Raw genomic sequence first — 23666 nt, 5'->3', positions numbered from 1 at the left:
TGTGTGTAGTGAGTCTGGCTAGATTTGCTTTGTGCTCTTGATGACCGTCAGATGCTAAGGCAAGGGCTACAGAGAGGGCATGACTGAGGGAAGATCCTGAGGGAGACGGTGCCAGATGGCCAGGCTTATTTTATTAATTTGGCTCTCTGTTATGGCTTCTCTCGTCTTCGTTTCTCCAAATGATGGTTAGTTTAATGGGAAGCATTTCACAGCCACAGTATGACGTGCTTAACTCTTCAGGCCCCGCGGTGCTGCAGCAAGGGGGGTGCGCCAGCCCCAAGTCCTGTCACCCAGCAGCCCTGAGGGATCCGGTAATCTGTGGAGCCCCTTGTAGCGGTCACATCCTGCAGGCTGGTGGTGTACCAGCACAGCCAGATGCTCTCCTAAACCGCTTCCAGCTTCTAATCCTGTATGTAGCCCCCAAGGAGCATTTTGAGCTGATTTCTGCCCTTTTGCTGCCTCACCTGCTCGGCCTGCGTGCCATAGGTGCTGGCCAAGCTGCTGGGCTTCACCGCGGATTTTGAGCTCATCTCTTACATCTACAAAACCTTCTTGCTAGCAGCATGTAGCTTCACGCTGCTTCTTCCAGCTGGGTGCCTGGAGATCCAGCAAGCCTGGAAAAGGACTGAGGAAAGTGAATGTAGGTTTTTTTTTTTTTTTTTTTCCTTCAGTTTTGTCTCCTCGCCTTGTACTGAAGTATCGGCCGCCTCCTTGTGGCTGTTGTGTAAAACTGCGACGATCATTCTTTAAATACTGCTTAGAGAGACGAAAAGAGATAACAGAATCTTCTGAAAGTCTATTCTGCACAGTCTAAAGCAAGAAATTACTGAGGTGTTCACATTAAGAGCAGGGTTTTCTACCTTCTTCCCTTTCTATGTCCATTGTGATTGCAAAGGAGCTATGATTGATCCAGTCGCTTTAGTATTAGCAACAAATGAGCTTGTGTTCTGTTATTAAAAAAAAAAAGAACTTAGGAAGACTTTTTAGTTCCTGAAACCTTGATAAAAAGCCTATTCATAAATTCACTCCATGAGTTTATTCAGAAACTTGTATCACATATAAGTTGCCTTGGCTGTCACTAAAGCTGTTTGTTAGACTGATTTTGATGACAGTATATACTATTATTTTTCAGGGTCAATAACTGATGAAAGGCAGTTCCTATCAGCTGGTGACTAGCTGGGTTGAGATTCTGTAGGGGAAAAAAAAAAAAAAGGTCCTTCAAGCTCGAGGGGATCATGAGCAGGTTTGCTCGCCATGCTTACTCTTGCAAAGAAAGTGAAAACAAACTTGTTCATCTGTAGAAAAGTTGTATTCTGCCTGATGGCATGAGAACAGTACTCTGACTGTTAGCTCAGGGTAGAGACTCTGTGGTCATTACGTTGAGGGAGCATGTCGTTGTGCTTCAGGTTATTCTGAAGTCTTACACATATGCTAGATACGCATATCCGTATGTGTATGCATATGTGCTAGATACACATATGCAGATACACATATCTGCTCGAGAGAGTCCAGAGAAGGGCAACGAAGCTGGTGAGGGGTCTGGAGAACAAGTCTTACGAGGAGCGGCTGAGGGAGCTGGGGTTGTTCAGCCTGGAGAAGAGGAGGCTCAGGGGCGACCTTATCGCTCTCTACAGGTACCTTAAAGGAGGCTGTAGAGAGGTGGGGGTTGGTCTGTTCTCCTACGTGCCTGGTGACAGGACGAGGGGGAATGGGCTAAAGTTGCACCAGGGGAGGTTTAGGTTGGATATTAGGAAGAACTTCTTTACTGAAAGGGTTGTTAGGCATTGGAATGGGCTGCCCAGGGAGGTGGTGGAGTCACCATCCCTGGAGGTCTTTAAAAGATGTTTAGATGTAGAGCTTAGCGATATGGTTTAGTGGAGGACTTGTTAGTGTTAGGTCAGAGGTTGGACTGGGTGATCTTGGAGGTCTCTTCCAACCTAGACGATTCTGTGATTCTGTTATGCAGTATCAGATGAACTATTTAATAAAATTTTAGATGAGATTACAATCCCAAGACTAATCAGAATTTGTCAAACTATCAAAATTAAATCTTTGGGCATGGTAACTATACATTTTTGAGAAAGAAGCACAACATTTAGAAGCATGAACTTGACAGGAATTTCTTGCAAAGTTTACTCAGCCTTTGGAAGCTTTGTTGTTGTTTCAGATCTTCTGGAAGCTTCCAGCTTTACTCGCGAGGCTGACACCAAGCAAACATTCCCAGTATTTCCCTAGCCCTCCAAAACTGACTGGATATCTTCCAGTCATTTTGGTAAAATAATTTCACAAATGCCTTTTTTCTTACCATTACCCAGTTGCTTTAGTTCTTTGTTCTAACCTCTTCTGTTTTGTGCTCCTTCCCTCGGTGCGTTTCGTCTTGCTGTTCAATACTTTGCCAGGACTAGAGAGAATGAGCTCATGGCTGACAGAGAATGAAGTAGACTTGGAAAATACAACTTAAAAAAATGTAGGAAAACATACGGAATAAATTATTTTGGGGATGTGAGCACATTACATTAGTAATCCAGTTCCCAGTATCTTCCTAAGCAGCTTTCAAAACCCTTTTTTGATTTCTTTGGGTGTTTAATTGCTGCTGAAATAACGAAAATGGATGGAGGTGATGATGAATCATTATGACAGCGTTTACTATCAACGGGGATTTTTGCCAGGGTATTTTAATCGGTAACAGGGTCCCAGTGGCACTGGCCCACTTAGACCTGCAGATAAAAAAAAATATATTCCTGCTATTTTCTTTATTTCTACTGATGTTGCAACAGCTTAAATTAAAGCTTCTATTAAGAGTAATAAATTAATCTATTCCAAAGCTCTGTGGTTAGATGGCAGGCAGGCATGGTAGTGCTTCTGCATTGCCCCTGGGCTGATGGACCTCACTGGGGAGGAAGCACAGGGACCCCTTTTGGGCACCTGGCTGTGGCGCCGGTGTTTCAGCACCCAGAAGTGGCTCTGCTCACCCCAGCTGAACACAAAATAGTCAGGGGAAAGAGGTAGGCGCCTGCAGACGACCTCTTAGAGAACGTATGTTAAACAATAATTAAATTTGCCCTACATAGGCACTCAGCTTTCCATCAGGGGAGCCTAGGGAGCTCATGTTATGTATTCAAATTAAGTAATGTGGATATTTCTGTAGCTTTGAAATGAAAGCCCAGTGAAAATTTGTTTTCTAAGAGCTAAACCCAATTTTGCACATCAGTAGCAAAACTCATACTATGGCTGTAGCTTGGACCAGACTTTACCTTAGGAAAGAGGGAAACCAAACATAACCAAAGCAATTGCAGACTCAGAAATGAATTAAATTATTATTTCTCACATTAAAAAAAAATCAACAAAGATCTGGTAAGTGGGATTTTGCTCTCAGTCTTTTATCCTGCATGCAGAGCCTTTGTGTTTGATTGCATTAGACGTCAGATTACTAGGCAGTCTGCAGTCAGCCCAGCAGGCATAGAATCTGAATCTGAGGAGTTTGGGTCCATTCAAATTGTGTTGCTTGGGACCATCATTAATTATGTTTGCAAGAGCAATTACTGACAGTAGTATAAACAGAATAAGCACCGGCTGTCATGAAAGTCATAACTCAGGAAATCTTTTTCTCAGGTTGTATACTTCAGTGGCGCAAGTAATTGCATATTAACTAGTACTATTTGTCATTCAGTATGTAGGACAGGACCAGAAGATATACTAACGCCTGATGTCTTTTCTTCCAGGATGATTTTCTGTATAGCGTCTCCGTTTTAAGTGGCATCCTTTGCACTGTTTTGGCAGTAATCAAATTTATGCTGGGAAAGGTCCTTACAAGCAGAGCGCTGATAACTGACGGTGAGTGTGGAGATGATCCTGTTGCACGTACAGACTCCCCCAGGGAATGCTGTAGACACGGAGGATACTAGTGACCCCCCGCACAAGGGCAACTCTGGAAGAGTATTAAAAAGAGAAAGCCACTGGAAAAAAAAACAACAAACCAAACCAGAACAATCTGTGGTACCACTAGAATCTTACGTAAAGACATAGCTGAAATGGGTTTGTCTGATGGAAGTCAAACAGTTAATGGATAGATAGTAAGCAATAAAATATATATATATAGAGAGAGAGAGAGAGAGCATATTATTAATTAGATGTGTGTCAGAGGTTAGATTGCAGTGTGGGGCTACGACACCAATTTATATAGCTTTGGTGAAGTCACATCCATCCTTGCTGCCTACACCTGGTGAACAAACTCATGCCTACAGTGCGTATGTAGCAGAAAACGCCTTCCTGCCTTCAGCAGCGATCAGCCTTCATGCACGCTGCCCCTGTAGATGTAATTTGTCACCCTGGTTCTTTACCTGCCACTTGCTCTGTAGAGCCTGTAAGATATCACATGGAAAACAATGCCTTTGCCTATCGTCCCACCCCCTGCCAGAGTTTGTCACAAGGTGAAACTCAGACACTGCTGGGAAGACCTCACTGCTACTGGGCTGTTGGTGCAGCTGTGTAGTGCCCAACTGTTGCTGTTTTGACAGCAGCAGCCTGAAATGCTCCATAAGGATACACAGTAGTGTTAGTGATTCAGGGACTGTAGGATATAAATTGTTTTCCTCTGCTAAGATTTCACTTTAAGGAAACTCAATTTTGAGTTTTCTCTATGGATACATATAATTGCTTTAGTATGAGTAATTTAAATCTACTTTTTTTTGGTGATGTGTGATAACATGAGTATTTATAATTTATGTTGTCCCGCTTATATAAATACTTTGTGAGTACCTATATTATAAATACAAAAGAAGCAAAAAAAATCAAAACAGCAGTGCGGGGGGGTAGGAGTAAGTTACTGCCTCCCTGCATGTGTAATTCTCTCCCAATAGACTGTGTTGTTCAGTGCTCCTATTCCTTACTACAGACCCCCTTTTTGTTTGAAACAAAAAGATTAGCAACCTGCAAAAAGGATTCTGGAGAGGATCCTGGGAACTAGACCAGTGAGTCTGACTTCCTTTGCTGTCAGAGTGTAAGTGAGATGTGTTGACTGTTTTAGAACTATTTCTAAGCAGGCAAATGACTAACCCTCCCTTTAAAAAAGGTGCCCTGTTTTTTAAACAATCAACTTTTTTTTTCAGACAAAACATTAGCTGAAAAATTCCTGTATAACTTTAGCTCTGAATTGGTCTTCTGTATAACACAGAAGTCACTTTGCCCATAATTACATCCTTGTGCTAATTATATTGTTTCTGAGCTGAAGCATGCTCATCCTTTGATTAAAAAATTAGGGAATGAAGTATACAGTTAACTCATTCTGCTTTTTATCTCTATTTTCTTCTTTCTACAACTATTTTAGAAAATGTAGGAGGCTGATCTTACCATGCGTAGTTAGATACCTTCTTTCACGAAAAATATTTACATGTATACTTGGTTTATTAACACTCAGGAGGAGACAATGTGATTCAGTGTCTGAGACAGATTTAACACTCCCTTGCATTTCTTTTATTAGTGTTTTCTGTTTCCTGCTATTTTACCTCCTGTGATCACTGGCTGTATAGCACAAACTGTTTTGAGTAAGCTGAGCACACATTCTTCTTCCTGAAAAAGCGGTTTATTTCCAAAACTTTAGATTCTCTGTTGAGGATATATATTCTTAGAAAAAAAATGTTTTAGAACAATGTTTTAGAATAGGGCTTTACAACATTAGCTCTTTAAAGCCTTAATATTTTAGTCTTGATAAGGCAAAATGTTATTTATACAGTTTGTGTATAGCAAAAGTTCATGGCCTTTTGGATAATTACTGCAGCCCTTTCCTATCTTGAATTTTGCACCGTCTCAAAGGACAAGTGCAGAAATGAGGCAGACAGGCAGTGTCACCCAACTTTCCTGTAGGTTTTAGATACCCATTTCCCTCCCAGATTTAGCCACCTGTTGTGTCCTGTGCTAGTAAGCTTTATGCACAGAACGTGGGACTCATACCTGCAGCCTGATTTCCTGCCGCCCCAGCAAAGAAAGGTTTGACTGAACGACAGTCAGAAAGAGAGGACAATTTCCTTTGTAAGTAGCTTTTAGATCATTTGGAACCGTCAGCCAATAATAGCAAGAAAATATCTTACTATTTCCTGCCTTTTGCATATCACGTTGATGGGATCTGACTTAAGCTGGAGCAGGGGAAGTAACACTGGTTTAAATATATAGCTAATTAATTTATACTTAATATATTTACACACACCGTATTTCATTGACAAGTATAAGCAGTACAAGTTATATTGGTTGGGAATAAAAAAGATCAGGATCTCATTCGAGTGCTTTGTGTCAATATTGGTTTAGCTAGACTGGTATAATTAATTCAGTAATCAAGCACTTACGTGCAAGTTTCGAGATTCCTATTGCAGAATGCACGACCACAGTTGGAAAACAAACAAACAAAAAAAACCACAGCCCCAAACCCTTTTCTCACAGGTCAGGGAGCCTGAAACCTTTCTCTCCCCATTCTGCCACAGTCTTGCTAGGTAACACGTGCTTTTCCATGCCAGGGTTTCCTTTGCACTTAAATACCCTTGACAGGAGTCTGGCGCATCTTAATCAAAATACGGATGGATTAGACAAGTATGTCAGCTATAGAAGGTCAAGTCTTAGCTACATCTTTCAGAAAAAAAAAAAACACAGCTTAGGTAGGGATGGGATGTGGGAGGCCTGGACCGAAGGAGACATTCAGGAGTAAGTGCCATGTACGTGGTTCTTGGCAGACATGGAGAACTGGAAAAAAATGGGTAAGTAGTATAAGCAGCAGCTGACTGGAGTTGACTCATGACACAGCATAGACTATTTCAAGTTAGTTTTTTTCATTTGTCATCAAGGTATCTAGCATTTGGAACCCAACAAAGAACGAAAAGTTTGGGACCGACTAAATCAAGACACAGTATGGGGAAATTAATGTAAAATATTTTAAATCAGAACTGACAAGTGACAGAGGTCTTACAAAACACTGGTCAGACACCAAGTATTCAAAGTTTGGTGTGTAGAAATGCCCAGGTCACCTTGTGCATGGGTCCTTGCCCTATCTGGTGGTACCACTGCAACCACAGCTTTTCTCCCTACAGGTGACCTTGTCTCCTCATGTGAGGTTGTTGAGATTTGATTCTCTCTTTTTTTCCCTTCCTGTCTAGGTTTCAACTCTCTTGTAGGTGGAATAATGGGATTTTCCATCCTTCTCAGCGCAGAAGTTTTTAAACACAATTCTTCTGTCTGGTTTCTGGATGGCAGTATAGGAGTTTTAATTGGACTAACAATATTTGCCTATGGGATCAAGTGAGTATCTCCTGCCAGTAGGTGTTTCACTATATACTGCAGGTGGGCTGTCTTTTTAATGGAAAAAGCTATAGCTCTTAAATGTCAACACAACTCCTGTAAAATCTGTCACTGGATTTTGTTAGACTAGCTGCCAATATTGAAGCACAGGGCAGGAAAAAGGACAAAAGACTGTCTGTCTGTCTGTCTCTTTTCAGTAGGAAGGAAGAGAACCTAAAGAGAAACTGGAGTAATTTTTGGGAGACTTTCTATACCTGAATTTAGAGATTTGGCCTTGAAATATTAAAAAACAAAACAAAAAAAATCCTTGGTAAGATCACTCTATGCTACTCCTACAGACACTTCTCAGCACTATTTTTTCCAGAGAAACCATAGCTTTAAGGTAAGATGCCTAAGCTTAAAGAATGATCTTACCTCTGATTTGTTTCTTAGTCTGACCCTGTAGCAACTTCTGAACTGCAGGTTAGCCAGTTGTATTTCGAATAATATTGTTTCCACTAAATTGTAAGATGATTTCTTGATTCGTGACATCAGAAATGGAGTAAGATCAAGCGAAGCTCTGCCACATGCTCCTTTACTGCCACAGTTTCCCTTGGCAGCATGGAATCTAAGGGTTTTGTGTTTCATCTCTCTTTCTGCCATAAGACAAAGGGGGAGATGCAGCAACCTATTTAATTGGAGTCACCACTGTTGAGAACTAGCCCTAGGCTGCAGTAAGCCCTCTGGAAGCTGTGTGCTTTTTTTCCCCTTAAACTTGGAAAAATTAATTAACATTTTAATGGGAAATACCATTCTTGGAAAAGCACTATAATTGCTGTTACTTCAATTGCAAAGCTAGCTATTCTGGAAAACTGCAGCAGCAAATCAGTACCAAAATATTTAAATGTACCAAACAGCATTGGAAACCTTTCGTACAGCCTCTGAAATTTATGCTACATCCGTGCCATCGTTCTGCCCGACAGTCAGCTCAGCCATTGTGTCACCAAGACACAGTAAGGGATAATGAAGTAAACAAAGGATAAAACTGAATTCTGTTTTATCAGCTGACCTGGTTTTTCCAGTTGCTGAAACTGCTGCAGTTCTGTGTGGTTAGAGACCTCCTTACAGCAGCTGTGTGGCAATCAGGTGGCTACAACATGCCTTCTTCCACTAACGCCCCATCTTCCCTAGCCAGAAGTGACTGCTGCTGCGCATTTCAGTTTCCAAATGCGGCTGTGTGTCCAAGCTTTCTAAAGGCAACACCATCTCCATAAAGTTTTAGACTCCCTTTTGGGCAGAATCAGTTTTGGGGTGGAATTAACTCTGATCAGGAGAAAGCAAGATAAGGGTTACTACGTGTGAGTTCTCTTTTATTTATAAAATAAACTCGTGTTTATAATTAAATAAAGCCCCCCAATTCTAGGGCATTCCTTTGTGTCTCTACATAACCTCTCCTGTGCTCTCCCCTGCAGGTTGCTCATTGACATGGTACCCCGCGTAAGGCAAACGCGCCACTACGAAATGTTTGAGTGAAGATCACACCCTCTTCTTTGTAAGGACTGTAGACCTACAGCATCATGCATTTTGGCAAGTGGTGCCAATGGTATTTTATTAACTATGCGGTTTGTTTCCCGTGGTCTGTTTTTGTTAAAGTTTGTTTTAATGGGAAATCTCTCTGTAAAACTGGCATATGTGCACACTGCTTGCAATTCAGCGAAACAGCAGCATTTTTCTGTCAAGTATGCTATCGATTCCTGTGAAAATAGAAAACATGCAGTTTGCAGTTTTAACCCAGCTGCCATGTTGTATATTCTAGAGTGAAAGTGTTCTTAATGATGTGATAAACCTGTGGGTAAAGAAGTGCCAGTTTCAGATCCTGTTTTTTTTCCCCCAGCCTGTATTTTCCTCAACATGTGCTGTAACAGAAGTGCAAGCCTTGCTAACCTCTTTGGCTAACAGAGTACCCCATGTAGAGAGTGGACACCAAGAGCTGTGTTGCTTGAAACACTTAAGTAGCTACTTCTTCCACCCCTTTTTAAATAGACCCGCAGAAAGAGCAGTTGCAAACCTTTCTGTGAGCAGAGAGGTACTTCATTTTAATCCTAAACTAACTGAAACTATCCCTCCTCAATTTAAATTCTATTTTTTCCTAACAAGACACCATCCATTGCTTTGCATGGACCAAACAAGCACACGCAGTATTACTGTAAAGACCAAGCCAAAAAGTCCTGCAAGGAAGGGGAGCTGCTTGAGGAATGGGATTCTCATCTTCTATTGTACTTTGCACAGGTGTGTCAGCGTGTGTGACTTTGTGGTTGCTCTGTAGTCTGACAATGACACAGCAGTGGCTCAACCTGGTGGTGAGATAGAGATCTATTTATTAGACTTAGATTGTTCCGTAAAGTGTTGCTCACCTTCCATCACACGTCTTATGTATTACTTAATAGCAGGTTAAATTATCAAAGAATCTTGATGTATAGTCAATAAAACTGGTATCTATTTTATACAGTACCTGTAAGTAACATTTGAAAACTATTTCCAGAATGTATCATAGAGCAAAGTCTTCCTGTATAGCAGCCTATTAAACTGGATTCTCTGGCTATATCCATTTTCTCTTTATTTTATATATTTCAGGTTGGCTTTCACAACACAGAGACAGTATTGTTGCTTCTGTTTATCAAAGGTGGATAAAAAATAGCAGACAGTCCACTGTAGAGGTTGAAATAGGACTATGGTAAGTAGCCAAGTAGCTAGAAATTCCTGTTTCTAGCTACTCTACAATAGGTTATGTAAATGACAGTAGACCTACAATTAGTAGTTTAGTGTCTGTTTAGTGACTGAAGTAAAGTGGGGACTCTGTTTACTGGCACCTTGTGTTATCTAAAACCATATTTCCCATCATATGTCACTTAGCAAGTCCTTAGCCAGGTCCTCAAGGATCTTTATTAAAAGCAAACGCCAAATGATACGTGTAGGGAGAGACCCCCGAGGTTTCACTGACCTGACAGTGCCTACGTGAGGTGTGCAGCGCTGGGAAGGTGACACTCCCTTCCTTTTGAAACATAACAGAAAATGCTTTACTGCAAAATGAATTTTGTTTTGCTGCTATAGCTGGTTTACATGTATCTTGGATCGATCAAGTTTGTATAAATGCTTGTAAACAAACTTTATACTATTGTTAGTATCAGTATCCTGGTGCTGCTTATGCCCGGCTGTCACTGGGTGATGTTAGACATCATCACGTGTCACTCAGTGTAAGCGGGAAGTACAACACTTGACAAGACAGAGGAGGTCCTTTATACATGCATTCAGCAAGAGCTCCAGAAGGACCTAGTGTAGAGGAGTTGTCCCTGTACAAAAGGTGGACTTCTAAATGGCACATACCAAAGGCCTTTCTTCATGCACAAGGTCCTAATTTGTTATGCTTTTGCTTAGTCCTGATGTTTTCCCATTGTGTTTCTTCTCTAACTCCAAGTTGCCTGAAGAGAGCCACGAAACGGGCACTTCCCTGCTGATGAACTCGCTTGTGTCAAGCATCTTCAGCATCAGTGTCATAGACCCATAGCCTGAACATACCTGTATTACACGTTTCATGTGTGTTTTTTTTTTTTTAGTTCTATCTGCACTGTTTACCCTTTTCCACCTCTCCAGGGGCTTTGTTACTTCTCCAGTCCCACTGCTAGCCACTAGAACGACACTTGGGAACTACTAACAGTGCTGCCCCACAGGGCTGTGCACTACAGCAGCAGGTTTCTAGCAGAGCCCGGCGCCAACTGCTTCAGAAGAGAAGCCAGAAGGTAAAATTGGTTGTGGCAAGATGCTTAAATCCTCATATAATCTTGGCAACACGGTCCTAGACCACTGAAAGCATGTAGGACATTCAAACCAGTGTCCAGCACAAATGTTAATGAAGCCTATTAAAATGCTGAGCACAGGACGATGCAGATGTGTTCCTGCATGAAGCAAAGGTAAAGGCTGAGTAAATGAAGTTTCACGCCTCTTACTTAGAGGATGTTTTGTAAGTACTGACTCCAGCTACATAGTCTTGGAAAAGGTGAGGTTAAACAACTTCATCTTTTTTCTTACCAGATTAACTTTACCGTGAGGGTGGGCAGACGGTGACACAGGCTTCCTAGTGTGGTTAATGTCCCAACCCCGCCAGTGGTCAGGAGGCAGCTGGGTAATGCCCTCAGTAACATGCTTTTGGTGAGAAAGTGGTCAGGCAGTTGGACTCGAGGATCTTTGAAAGTCCCTTCGAACTATCCTATCCTATCCTATCCTATCCTATCCTATCCTATCCTATCCTATCCTATCCTATCCTATCCTATCCACAACTGCAGAAACTTTTCAGGTGCTTCAAAGCACTTCTGATATTAGCAGGTAAATACAAGAAAATAACTGAAACACTTGTATGACTTCAAAGGAAAAAGACCAGGAAATAACGATACTCAGAGATGAGAACAAATACATGCCGATGAAGCCAGCTAGCATCAAACCCACTTCTTTTGGTACATTACGTAAGGAACAACAATCACTGCTCCTCCAGTTTACTGAAATGCCCTGACCTAGCTGGGCACCTGAAGGTAACACTTTCTATATTGGTTTTCTTTAGTAAATGTCTGCACCAGTTGTTTTCTTGCTAATGATACAACAAGTGCTCAGCTGTGCTAACTGAAGGTGGACTTTTCAAAAGCTGAGGTAGCTCAGGATGACTCACCTGGACCTTGGCACTGCCCAACATAGTATTTCACTTGGTGATCACGAGCTGCAGAAGCTTGTCAGCACTACCAGATGCTCTCTGTTGTGCAAAGGACGTGAGGAAGAAGGTTGTGTTCAGACAAAACACAGCGCTGGCCAGTACAGGGAGTGCAAACTGATGCTCACTAAAGCCTGCCCAAACTCAGAGCTGCAAATTAATCCCTGAAAGTGACTATGAATCTGAGCAGAGGCTTTGAATTTGGCCTTGTAGTTCAGCAGAGAAGGAAGCTATCAAAAACTCTCACGGTAAGGATTACAGCAGCTACAGCCTTGAGCCCCAAGCCATGCCTTGCATACGCCAGGTAGGGACATGGTACATTTTGAATACTTCCCTTGTTAGATAATGGAAATTGATCACATTCCCTTTGTAGTTACAAGTTACGTGGTTTTTTTGGAACTCAGAAATCACCAAGTTAGCATCCTGTGCTGATTGAGTCCACTTCCAGCTTGTAGGGAAGCCGTAAATGAGCAAGCTCCCGCTGCAGCCACAGAGGCAAGGAAGCACCGGAGCTGCTGCCCAGAGGTGTCCCCGGGGTGCATTTCTGCAGCTGATCCGTCCAGGACGTGCAAGTCAGAGAGTGCTTTCGCTGTGCTCGCAGCACCCTTTGTTTCTCAGCGCTGCTTCCAGGAGGCTGCTGCTGCTCTGGCGGGAGCCCTGCCACCAAGCGGTGCTGTGCCCACACACACGCCAGCCAGCCTGCCACCGTGCTCACCGAGTACCCGTGACTGTGCTGGAGAAGCGCACCGAAACGTGTTCCTGCGGGCCTGGGTCACGCATCTGGAGCATATTCAAACGATCCAGCAGACAGTCAAGGGACATCTCCTGCTGTTCCTCCCTCGCTCAGGAGCTGGATGCTGGCCTCTGCTGTTCAGCCACAAGCCGAGCGTTTGAGGAAGCCCTGGGCAGTTCGGGACTGTTACCTGTTTGGTACTGCAGGTACTGTGTTTTGGCTGCCCACCGGGGCCAGCACGGCTGCTGCTCTGGCAGCATGCAAGAGGAGAAGACCCTAACACCATGTGCACACCCAGAAGTGGCACCACCACCACGGAAAGCAGATGCAGAAGGCATTTTATACAAAGCCTCTACAGAAGGGCTACGATGTTTAAAGCCTGATTCACCAGTAACAAGGACACATCCCGTTTTGTCCACTAACGCTCTTGCCACCAACTCTGGTATTTTTCAGAACTCACACGTCATAATGACACGGGCCTTACGGGACCGGGCCCCACGGGACCATCACCCTTCACCTCAGCACACTGCAAGGAGTAAGGGAGCCATCAAGCAGAATCCAACCCCACAGCACAGCCCTGAACAAGTCACGTTGCCTCCTGCCTGCTCTGGAGGGGGGAAATCAAAGCTGAGAGGGGGCTTCTCCGACTGAGTGCTTCAGAGCTCTGCTGCACTGATCATATCGTGAGCACCAGACATTACCGGCTGGAACAGCAAAGCCTCACACCGTGGTACAATTTCTTTAAGAGATGGTGCTACCCTTCCAGCGTTTGTGTCTGGCACACTTTGCTTTGAAGGTTTCCTCGTCACAGCTGTGCACAAAGCAACACCTTTGGTCCCCCAGGCCGAGGGCAACGGTGAAGTGAGACTTCACAGCCGGAGCCTGCTCAGTGCAAACATCCCCAAGTTTTTGGCAACAAAGATTTACTATGAGGCGTTCAGTGAAATACAATCCCCCTAATCAGTACAGTAATAAAATGTGCAAGTCCCGACAAGCACAACCGTAAATTAGGAGCATCATTAGGCAGTCAGCTGTCTGCTGCATGCTGAAGTGGAAAGTAGCAGCGTGAGGGGAGCAGTCACTGCAAATGTTTCCATCTGTGGGCTCTCTACCAGCTGGAGTTTGACTGAAACCAGTCTAAATATGCGAGAGTTAAAGCACTTAGTACTTAATCTCCCCCACTGATCTTCTTTCCAATACAGCTGCACAACACGTGTGGGTTTTATTCCAAGTTCCAGCGCTCATACATTTTTTTTCTGTTACGTGACTGCAACACATCTGACTCTAGCTGCCTGCCATCTTACAGATGTCTCCTTATAATGTCAAAGCTGAACAACAATTAGGGACATGAAGCAGGAAAGAAAACCTTCCCCAAAATAACCAGAACTAAGTGAGGAGTGTCCTCTGCTAACATCAGAATCAGTTAACAAACATTTGGGAATTGAGGTATGTTGAACAGCAACACAGAACCTTTTTTTTTTTTATTATTTTTTAACTATTTTAACCTAAGATGAAGTAGGCCAAGAAAATGTCCATAGGATGGAGTGGCTGGTGAGCCACTCACCAGATTCAGCTACCTCACCCCACAGAAAGAGTGCTGTAAGGCTGTTTCAGAAGCACAGCTAGCAACCTGCTGCAGAAAACCATCACATTTAGTCATGATGCACTAAGATCCCTCATTCCAGCTCTCAAAAAGATCTGCAGCTGCATATCCAAAACCAAGTCACAAGCCTTCTCCCAGCTTGCAGGCATTTCACGTTCTTGCTTCAGCTTGACATCTTGATTAATGCTATTGATTACTATTGGTGTGTGTCATTAATCAGAATAGGAAAAAAGGGGAAAAAGACAAGCCCAAGGTGATAGTCACAGCTTTCTGTACTATTCTAACTTTCAATTACTCAGTTGTGTGACTAGATTAAAAAAAAGTCCAAAACATACAAACTTGGAAAAAGGTAGTGGTTGTAGCCAAGAAAGCAGTTGCTTCCCTCCAGTGTAGTTTTAAAAAGTATGAAGCAATTGTCTTACAAATGGATATTTCTATAACATAAAGAGCTCATCTTCCTAGTCTTCATTTTTTACCTTTTTTTTCCCCCCTATTCATTTTACTACCAAATACAATCTGTGCTCCCCTCTTAGACGCTTCTATTAGGCCTGGATGGCTCCACTGAAACCTCTCAATGTTCCCAGCAGAAGCTGACAAGAGATGACCTTTCGCTCAGGCTCACCAGGGAGAACAAAAACCGAATTGGACAGAAACAGAACGGATGCAACTGAAATAAACTGACAGTTTAGCATAAGAAATTTCACTTTGTAGACATATTGCATGTCTTTTTTGATATATCAGCTCATAACCTCCCAGGCATTTTATTACAGCACCTATCAAGTGCCCGGGCTGCACGCCCCAGTCCCTGACGACAAAAGTTACGTCTCTTACACAGTCCTGGCACCTCTCAGGAGGTCGCTGCAGCACCCACCAGCTGCTCTCCGCTGCAGCAACTCCAGCCCAGGCATCAGAGCGATGCGAACTGAAGTGATGCAGGCGCCTGGCCTGAAGTTTCCTGCTTGATCGCTTGTTCCATATGCGAGCGTTTCTTAAGCAGCGCAAGCTCTTTGCGTTTGAACTTAAATCTTGACAGACAACGCTCCGTAAGGCCATGTTAGCACAACCCAGCTTTTAGTTTTGAAAGAAATAATGTACTACGCAAGTACATACTGTATGTCAGCATCTCACCATGCAATTCCCAAATCTTCCTTTTGTGCTTGAAATTTCTAGGAAACTGAGAATGCCTAACTAGTGCAGTGGCAGACCTGCCTCCTGAAATGAAGCCTGATATTACGCCTTTTTAAATCCAACACAGATTTAAACAAACCAAACCCAGAAGATGGTTACTTGCCTGTTCCGATCACCAGGACGTGGGTAGGTGGGACGGCTCACGTGATGGCTGGCTTCTCAAGAGGTGGGCCAGCACCAGCAGCAGAATTGCCAGGCCACAACAGGCCACACAGATGCCATTTCAGGAACAGGCAGCTCGTGGGCTCCCCATTTAAGCACAAAACAATCATAAGTCCAAATCACACAAGAAAAAAGTTTATTGAAAAATAAAGTTCTCCCTAGTTTTTTTCTACAACAGTGAAAACAAAGCATTTTTCTATGCCATTAAAGTACAGACATTTACTTTTCTAAAAAAAAAAAAAATAATAAAATAATCCCATCCTACTGAACCCCAGTAACTTGACAGTATGCGAACCACTGTGTTCTGTTCTTTTGGAATCGAACTGCTTGAACATAATATAGTGGAACACAACCATTTAAATACAACAAGGAATCAAGATTTTAGGAGAGAATTCAAACCGAACACGTGGTACCAGCCAGCTCACGGACACCTAAAAACTCTCACTGATTCCAAATCACTGTCTGAAAAAAGCAGCTTTGTATTTTTACAGATTTCAGTAGGTTTTTGTTTTGTTTGTTTTCTCCCATTTATGGTGCTACAGGGATTAGTCAGAATTTTACAGCCTTTGCCCATGGAGAGACTCCTCCAGGGGATGAATCAGACCAGAGCCCAGAGAGCTGCCCCACGTTACCCTCCGGAGGCTGACCCTGCAGTGGCCAGCCGAGCAAGCTGCAGGAGACAAACCTCTCTAAGCTCAAATTAGCTTTGCGAATATTCCCCTATTTTTGTCATTTCTCTCTCTTAGAATCTTCAGGGTAACCCTTCTCAAAATATTTACTCTTTTTTTCCTTTGGTAAAACTGCCATTTCCTCCTCCTCTGCTGTACTTCTTTGTGAAAACCAAATAAAACCAGGGCTTCTTAAAAATGGTTTTCACTGTCATTGTATCGCTACAGCCTTGTTAATGACTGTAACGAATTAGTTGTGGGCATAGCCCTGTTAAAATGAACTGCCTTCAGACCGCAGTTGATTAGATTAACTCGATTTATCGTGTACCTGTGTGATACTTCGAACTCCTTTGCAGCTGCTGGGATCGAGGCAGGCTGTGCCACCCGAGGGCTGGCTGGCACCTCAGCACACTGTGATCCAGGCATCTTTTCCTGGTACAGGGAGGCAGCAGTGCATTTTACCCCTGCTGAGAAACGTGGAGACAGCAGGGTCCATGATGCATCGGTTCTGCAAGCCCTCGTGCACCGTGAGGGATGCTGTTCCCATGCAAAACCTGCCTTCGATAAAGGGACACGGCGTCTCAGTGCAAGATGCCCGCCCCAGTGCCCAGCAGAGAAAGGTGCTTCTGATTTGGTTACAGCTGATCACGTTTTAAGCGCTGTGTGTGTGGGACGTGGGGTTATGACTCATTTTATCAATACTTCGAGGACCTGATTTATTTACCCTTTTAATAAGCAGGTGGCTTAGTGCTGTTGCGAGGCCTGCTGAATCTAAACGTACTACTGGTTTTCATGAGGTGAATACGTGAAGGATTACTCCCATGAGAGCAAGATGCTTCGACAATGATTGCACTTTGTTTTTCCCTGGAAAAAGACCACGAACAACGCCTCAAATCTGAGGTTCAGCCTCTGGTATTTTCAACACATTCCTACAGTAAACATTTCACACTCGATACACAGAGCTTGCTGTTTACATGTTCCATTTAAATACAGTATCTGGAAGTTACAAACTAACTTTAAAAAAACTATAGAGCTGTTTAAAAATGTGAAGACAAGATCTAAGTCACTGCCCATAAAACAGTAGGTTTTGATGTTACACTTACAGCAGTATTAAAGCACATGTAAAGGAAACCATATCTGTCCCAGGCCTTTTCAGCCTGAAGAGAAACATACATCTGTCAGTGCATCGTTCTCCTTGACTTTACAGTGGCCCCTAAAACGATGGGATCAACGGAGAACTACAAATGGAAATCACAAGTCAAAAGCTGAAGGCATAGCAGCCGTAGGGCAAACATCACAAAGGAATAGCCATGCCAAAAAAGTTAGCACCCCTGGAAAAAAAGACTGTAAAACTGGAAATGGATAACTAATACTCTTTAAAAACAGCAACAACAAAAAAACAGCCCCCACTGCCCCCAGCACTTCAAAACGTAGACTGGACAGACAGTCAGCCAAGTTCTGAAGTGACACTCCTGAACAAGTAACGCCAACCCAGCCGGCGATGGCAGGTGCCACAGCAGAGGCAGAGCCGGTTGCTGATAATGCGTGCAGCGTAACCTGAGAGCGTCTGGTCTCTGTGCTGTAGGACAGAGTGCTTTATTAAAAAGGGAGAGCTGCATTTTTTTAATTTGCAGAGAAATTAAAGGAGGAGTTCTACTATCACTGAAGCCAGTGGGAGTCATGAAGTTAATTAGACTTGGATGAGATTGCACCCAGCCTGATTCATCCCCTTTAATTTATTTTCCTAGGAGCAAAATCTGGTCCTGAAATGTACCTTGAGCAAAATATATACTTAGGAAAGCAATTTGAATTTTGTTTATGTTGAGAGCTGCAAACTTGCAAATCATCTTTGTAACGCAGAGGGGCCACTTGCTTTTCAGAGGGGAGAGTATCTTTCATTCAAAGGGTAAACCAAGGACATCGAGTAGGATTTAAAGGACAGCAACAGCGTGACCAGGTAAGGAGAGAAGATGTACCTAACAACCTCATTTGCAGCTGACAGAAACTTTGAACAAGGCTGAATGTTGCCAGTAAGCACGTTTTGAGATCTGGTACAAGTGTTTGGGAGCGGAGCTGGACGGGGAACACGCAGAATCCTGGCTCTGTCCACAAACAGACCCATTCTGCCGAGACCTGGGCAGCAGCTCTTAGGCAAAATGCCTTTCTGACAGCAAAGCAGTAGCATTAAAAGGAAAATCATCTGCAGTAAGATGCGCAGCCAGAAGGAGCTCCCTCTCCACTGAGACTCATAAATTCAGGTGTCATAAAGGACTGTAGGGGCACCTGGCTCACCCTGTGCATTTCCACCTACAGACATCCTTATCGGAAAAACCAAGCTCCTCGCAAACTTGAACGCAGATCTTAGCTCTTCCTGTTGATCAAATCAGATATGACTACTAGGTATTTTCTGTTAGCATTGTCTCCCTGGGGAATATAACGGCTTTAGTCTGCTCTCCGGCCATTAGACAGACATCCCATCCTAGCAGGAGCACGCCTGGCAAATTACAGGTATTCAGTAACGGGTATTTTGCTTTCAGAACCAACTTTTTGCAAGAATCATTAATATGTTACAGTTTCTTTTATCTTACTAACCCTTACCTTGTATTTTTTTAGAATAAATTTCCCTGCTATGTAAAAACATTCAAAATTCATCCTGCTAACAGGTATATGCTCATCAAGCACCACTTTTACCTGCAATTAGTGTTCCACTATACTTGTTCAGACAGCGTCCACATTCAAAACACCCATCCAAACCTCAAAGTTAAAAAAAAAAGGCACATAAACATTAAATATTTGTAGGAGAAACAATCTGATATAAACAAACACAGAGCTGCAACTATAAAGTACAAAAAGAAACCAAGAAACTAAGCAAAAAATGCAAAAAGCAACTCTATTTATACATGTGCAAATCAACTTGCATATATGAAATAAATGAGGTTTATATTGGCATTTTTAAACAGTGTGTATTTACCAACTTCACCTTTCAAAGGCAAGCCATAATTTTATGTTAATTTTAATAAATATGTAAATGCGTCTCTCAAGTTTTCTAATCTCGTAGGAACAAGATCTTTTGAAAAAACTAGGTCACATACAAAAATACAAAATTTTAAAACAAAGAATGTCTTGATATGAGAGATATGTTTAAAAGCTTGTAAAATGTTTTTCTATGCAACTTTTGACATTTTTTCCCATCGATCACGGGTCAACATATTCAAACGCAAGTCATGCAAAAACCTGATTTCGGAGTAAAGGAAGCTGTAAGCTCGGCTCTCGGACTGAAGCCAGTAGCACAGCCCCAGCTCTAATACCCTTAAGTGCAATACTCGGACTACATCTTTAGCCTTTAGTTAGGAAGGGAAATAGTTCTGGAATGCGGACAGAAGGCTGACTTCTATCCTGAAACGTGGATTTTTTTAATTTAATTTAATTTTTTTTTTTTTTTTTACACATTTTACTAAATCATTCAAACTTTTAAATAGTCCCATGTGGATTTGCCGAGTGCCTGTCTGTGGGTGGATTGCCTTATGGACCAATGCACAAACAAACGCTGCTCGGGGACGGGGCAGTGCAGTATCAGCACTTCAAAGTTTATCCACTTACAGTTCTTGTATGACGTTTTCCTTTTACAGAAATCTAGACTGAAGCTGCATCTCATAAAGTAATATTTCTTCTGAAAATAGAGGTCCAGCTACTACGTTCAAAATGAATAATATGGGCCTATGAAATTACAAGCCTCGATTCTTTTTTCTTTAGGATTAAGGACTCATTCCCTATAGGTTTCAGTGGAAATAGGATCAGACCCAACTGATCCTCAAGCCAGTTCAGAGACTTTGTCCCTGGCTGAAATGCAAGCGGCATTGGTGTTTGCTGTTTCATTTTTGCCAGTATGCAGTTATTCAGTTCAGTAGATTAGAAAGAAATAGTGCTACAGCATGTAAAAAAACAACAACAACAAAAAACAGAGCTTATAACAGACTCTCCCTGCTGTGGTAAATGCAGACTTACCATTGAGCAAAGCACTAGACCAGAAAATCTTATAACAACAAAACCTTCCCCATCTATAAAAGTTTAGAGGCAAAATAAAAAGCAGAATGCCACGTGGGCCATACAGCAGTGGGCATCAAGCACATCGGTATTTACAGCAAGGAATTACACTACAGCCAGAACTACGCGGTTTGCATTCGTAAGTGCACACACACACATCTTTGTTTCTGATGTGATTCTGTGATATGTCCTTCTGAATTAAATGCCTGCCTGAAGAACCTCGGGCTGAACTAAAAGACCAATTCAGCTGTCGCCTGGACTTTCAGCACCAGGTAGAAGCATGGACTTCCTTTAATACGCAGGATTTTCCAGTTGCACAAATATGCACAGTTATTTGGGGAATATTTTATATAAATACAAAGTGAACTGTTGCACCTGCTCAGAGGCATTTCTAATCCTCCTCCCCCAGCTTTGCGAGGGCATTAAAACAACTGCAGGCTACATTTGTGCTGACTGCAGCAAGTGCTGGGATATGCTAGCAGTTAGAGTTTTCAGACTAGTTTGTGTTTGTTTTCTTTTCATATGAAATGTTTGCCTCCCCTTAAAGGACCCCATTGCTCTGGGTTTGGAAAACTACCCTAAAATACAGCAGATTTTATCATCCTCACAACCCAGTCAGGGGTACTGCTGCTGCTCAGTATCTCCCACGGATGCTTTGTGGATGCTCAGCAAGCTCAGGATTTAGGTCCTCCGTAGTCCACAGCAGTGTTAGGGGTGGTACAGCGTGACACCCTCGGGAGTGCTGAGGCAGGAAACAAACTTGAGAAAGCTAACACTGCTTGCAGATTGAAACCTTCAGTTGGTACGTCTCTGTTCTCTGAAGAATTTATCCAAGCTTACATGGCGTTTCCCTTGATTGGTCTTTGGTAGGTGAGGAGATACATGAATGCTCACACAGATAATGAATGCCAGTTACAAGAAAAATCTGACCAGATATATCCAGAAAAGGAAAAATTAAGGTTTCTATGCTTTTCATTAGTGCTTTTCACGATTACCTGCTAATATTAACCTTTATGAAAAGACCATCATGCTGATTTGATTTTTTCCAATATGATGAGAGCACATCCGAATTTTGAACATGCAGACTATGGCTGCTTTCGAAACATACTGCAGAGTTGTTTCTCACTAACCTTAGCGTGTCACTTCCTGACTACAAATGGTGCTGTCAGGCATGCCACCTTCTGCTGAAAATAACAAAAAATCACCTCTATGAAAAGAAGATTTAACCCACTGCTTCAAATCAAGTTTGATTTTAATTCAAACTCTTGAATTGTTTTTTTCTCATTTTGTAACTGGTGTGCCTGTTAAAAAACAAAAGACCAAAAAAGCAGAAGAAGAAAACCTTCCCCTCTAAAGAGAAAAATGATCAAAGAACCCCTAAGATTGATCAGTACTTTTCTTACCAGTTGTTTATCTCCTCTTGTTCTTCAGAAGAAGTTTCTGTTTAAAAACCTAGCTAGTTATGACAACATTTTACATTTCTACCATACAATAATTATAGTTAGCTTAGTTTAACCTTTCTATGTCATTCAGCAACACTTTAACTACTGGAAGGCGCAGCAAACTGAGGCTCTAACGATAATATTGCTCCAAAGATGCTGAATACTTTTTGCTTCACACAGTATTTCTAGTAGACAGACTACAACAGAAGCGTGGGCAAATTCCAAGGGTCACTCTCTAAAAGGGACCAGTAAACTGGGACGAGTCCGTTCGTAACACGGCAGCACGTTCTTGTAGCTGTTCCACACCGAGGAACACCACCACCCTAGCCAGTTGTCGCGTCACCGAGGTGTGTCACGCTCTGGCAACTGCCTGTTTGCTCACTCGTGATGCTTGCTGTTCAGACTGCTGTGGTGCGGCAGCCGTGGTGCAGACAATACCTTGTCGAATACAACGTTAAAAACAAACAAACAAACAAAAAACCAAAGAACTGGGCCCAGATAACCCAACAACAGGTACAGAGCTATCTTGTGATTCCAAATTCTTGTGAATTAAGCCACTTTATAGCCATTCGAGATAAAGCAGGACCCAAAACAGTGCACCTAATAATAAATTGTAGTCCTCCCTTCCCCTGCACCCACCCCCAAGCACACTTTTTTTTCAATTTTCTACTGGAATGATGTTGACATCCTTTAGCTAACCATGGTCGGGGATGTTCTAACTCATTAAAAAAAATAGAAAACACGTCACCCAAAGAACCAAAAAGGAAGTTTGATGGGTGTGGGAATTTTCTACAAACTATTCTGTGCAGTCATCTTCAAATCACTGTAGAACACGAAACTCATTTCTCTTCGCAAACAGATGAAGCAATTTGAAGAGTTACACTGCAAATGTTCTTATAAGAAAAAAAAGATCAGTTAGCTGTTTGTTATGAATCCTTCCTCTCTTAGTAGATAATTCTGCCCAGCAATGATAGCTCTGCCTGCAGCCAAAAACCTGGACAAAAGTGCAGGAAGTAATAAGTAGCTCCTCTCAAAACTACTTACATTTTGTCCTCAACTCAAAAGCAGCTCTTCTGCTGCTATAGGCAGTCTTTACAAAGCGCTACCTGTCCCTTAATATAGTCCCTGCACGGGCAGATTCTTCTATGGGTTGGGTGGGATCCAGCACAGCTGAACAGTAAGAGGTCACCTTGGAAAACGCAGTGCTTCCTTCTGCCATCAAAGGAGGGGACCAGAATATCATTCACAGACTCGATGGTGAGACACTCGATGTTATGCCTAAAAAGTGAAGCACATGATCAAAGTCAGTGGACTTTATGGGAGTTCAGTACTAAACTCACTAAAAATAAAGTAAAATACTCTATTACAGACTAAATCAAGTACCTTTAGAACTGTGTTTTTTCAGATACTACTCATTACAGCCAAAGCTGTGGAACTTTGCACCTGCTCAGCCAGGGCTGCAGTGTGCCCCAGGTTTTACAAGTCCCTTGAAACACAATCACATTTTTAGCATCCGTGATACTGCAGCACAAGCACCTTTGCTTAATGCAGGCAACCCAATGTCGAAGGGCACTGTACTGAGCGTGCAGGTAGGAGGTGGAGAGAGGAAGGCAAAGACGTAAATTTTTGGCTCTGTGCTTGTCTCGGGGCTGTACTCCTCACTGCAAAAACACACGCTAGGTGAAACAGCTCGCAGCACAGCAGTAACTTCTGCCATCCATCCACTGCTGTGAAGGACTGACTGCTGACCTCACAAGTTGCTGCTGCCAAAACCAACAGCGCTTCTCCCCCCACCTGCCCTTCTCACAGA

The 23666-nt window shown here is 42.7% G+C and overlaps 3 protein-coding genes across 10 annotated transcripts in view; 2 read left to right on the top strand and 1 right to left on the bottom strand.

The window, feature by feature from the left end:
• TMEM163 (transmembrane protein 163) overlaps positions 1–9860 on the top strand; it is a 98370-nt gene extending 88510 nt beyond the window's left edge. For both annotated transcript variants that reach the window (XM_080600777.1, XM_080600776.1), the window contains 3 exons: positions 3723–3834; positions 7140–7281; positions 8733–9860. In XM_080600777.1, coding sequence (XP_080456903.1) covers positions 3723–3834; positions 7140–7281; positions 8733–8793 — 315 coding nt within the window. In that variant the 3' untranslated portion in view covers positions 8794–9860. The remainder of the gene's footprint in view (positions 1–3722; positions 3835–7139; positions 7282–8732) is intronic.
• A 31-nt stretch (positions 9861–9891) lies between these two features.
• Positions 9892–19838, top strand: LOC308198412 (uncharacterized protein). 6 transcript variants are annotated; one of them, XM_080600774.1, is made up of 2 exons: positions 9892–9994; positions 10912–19838. In XM_080600774.1, the coding sequence occupies exon 2, from the start codon at positions 12483–12485 to the stop codon at positions 13398–13400; it is 918 nt and encodes a 305-aa protein (XP_080456900.1). In that variant the 5' UTR covers positions 9892–9994; positions 10912–12482; the 3' UTR covers positions 13401–19838. The 6 variants fall into 6 exon arrangements, 5 of the variants coding, with proteins under 5 accessions (XP_080456900.1, XP_080456901.1, XP_080456898.1 ...); XM_080600775.1 differs by having other exon boundaries at positions 9894–9994; positions 11684–19838; XM_080600772.1 differs by having other exon boundaries at positions 9894–9994; positions 10736–19838.
• The window catches only part of MGAT5 (alpha-1,6-mannosylglycoprotein 6-beta-N-acetylglucosaminyltransferase), a 119331-nt gene continuing 111488 nt past the window's right edge, over positions 15824–23666 (bottom strand). For both annotated transcript variants that reach the window (XM_080600755.1, XM_080600756.1), the window contains exon 17: positions 15824–23134. In XM_080600755.1, coding sequence (XP_080456881.1) covers positions 22936–23134 — 199 coding nt within the window. In that variant the 3' untranslated portion in view covers positions 15824–22935. The remainder of the gene's footprint in view (positions 23135–23666) is intronic.

This window comes from Anser brachyrhynchus, assembly GCF_964034855.1.
Source record: "Anser brachyrhynchus genome assembly, chromosome: 7".
Taxonomy (NCBI): Eukaryota; Metazoa; Chordata; class Aves; order Anseriformes; family Anatidae; genus Anser; species Anser brachyrhynchus.
The sequence above is the reverse complement of the archived record's forward strand: the minus strand, read 5'-3'. Positions and strand labels throughout refer to the sequence as shown.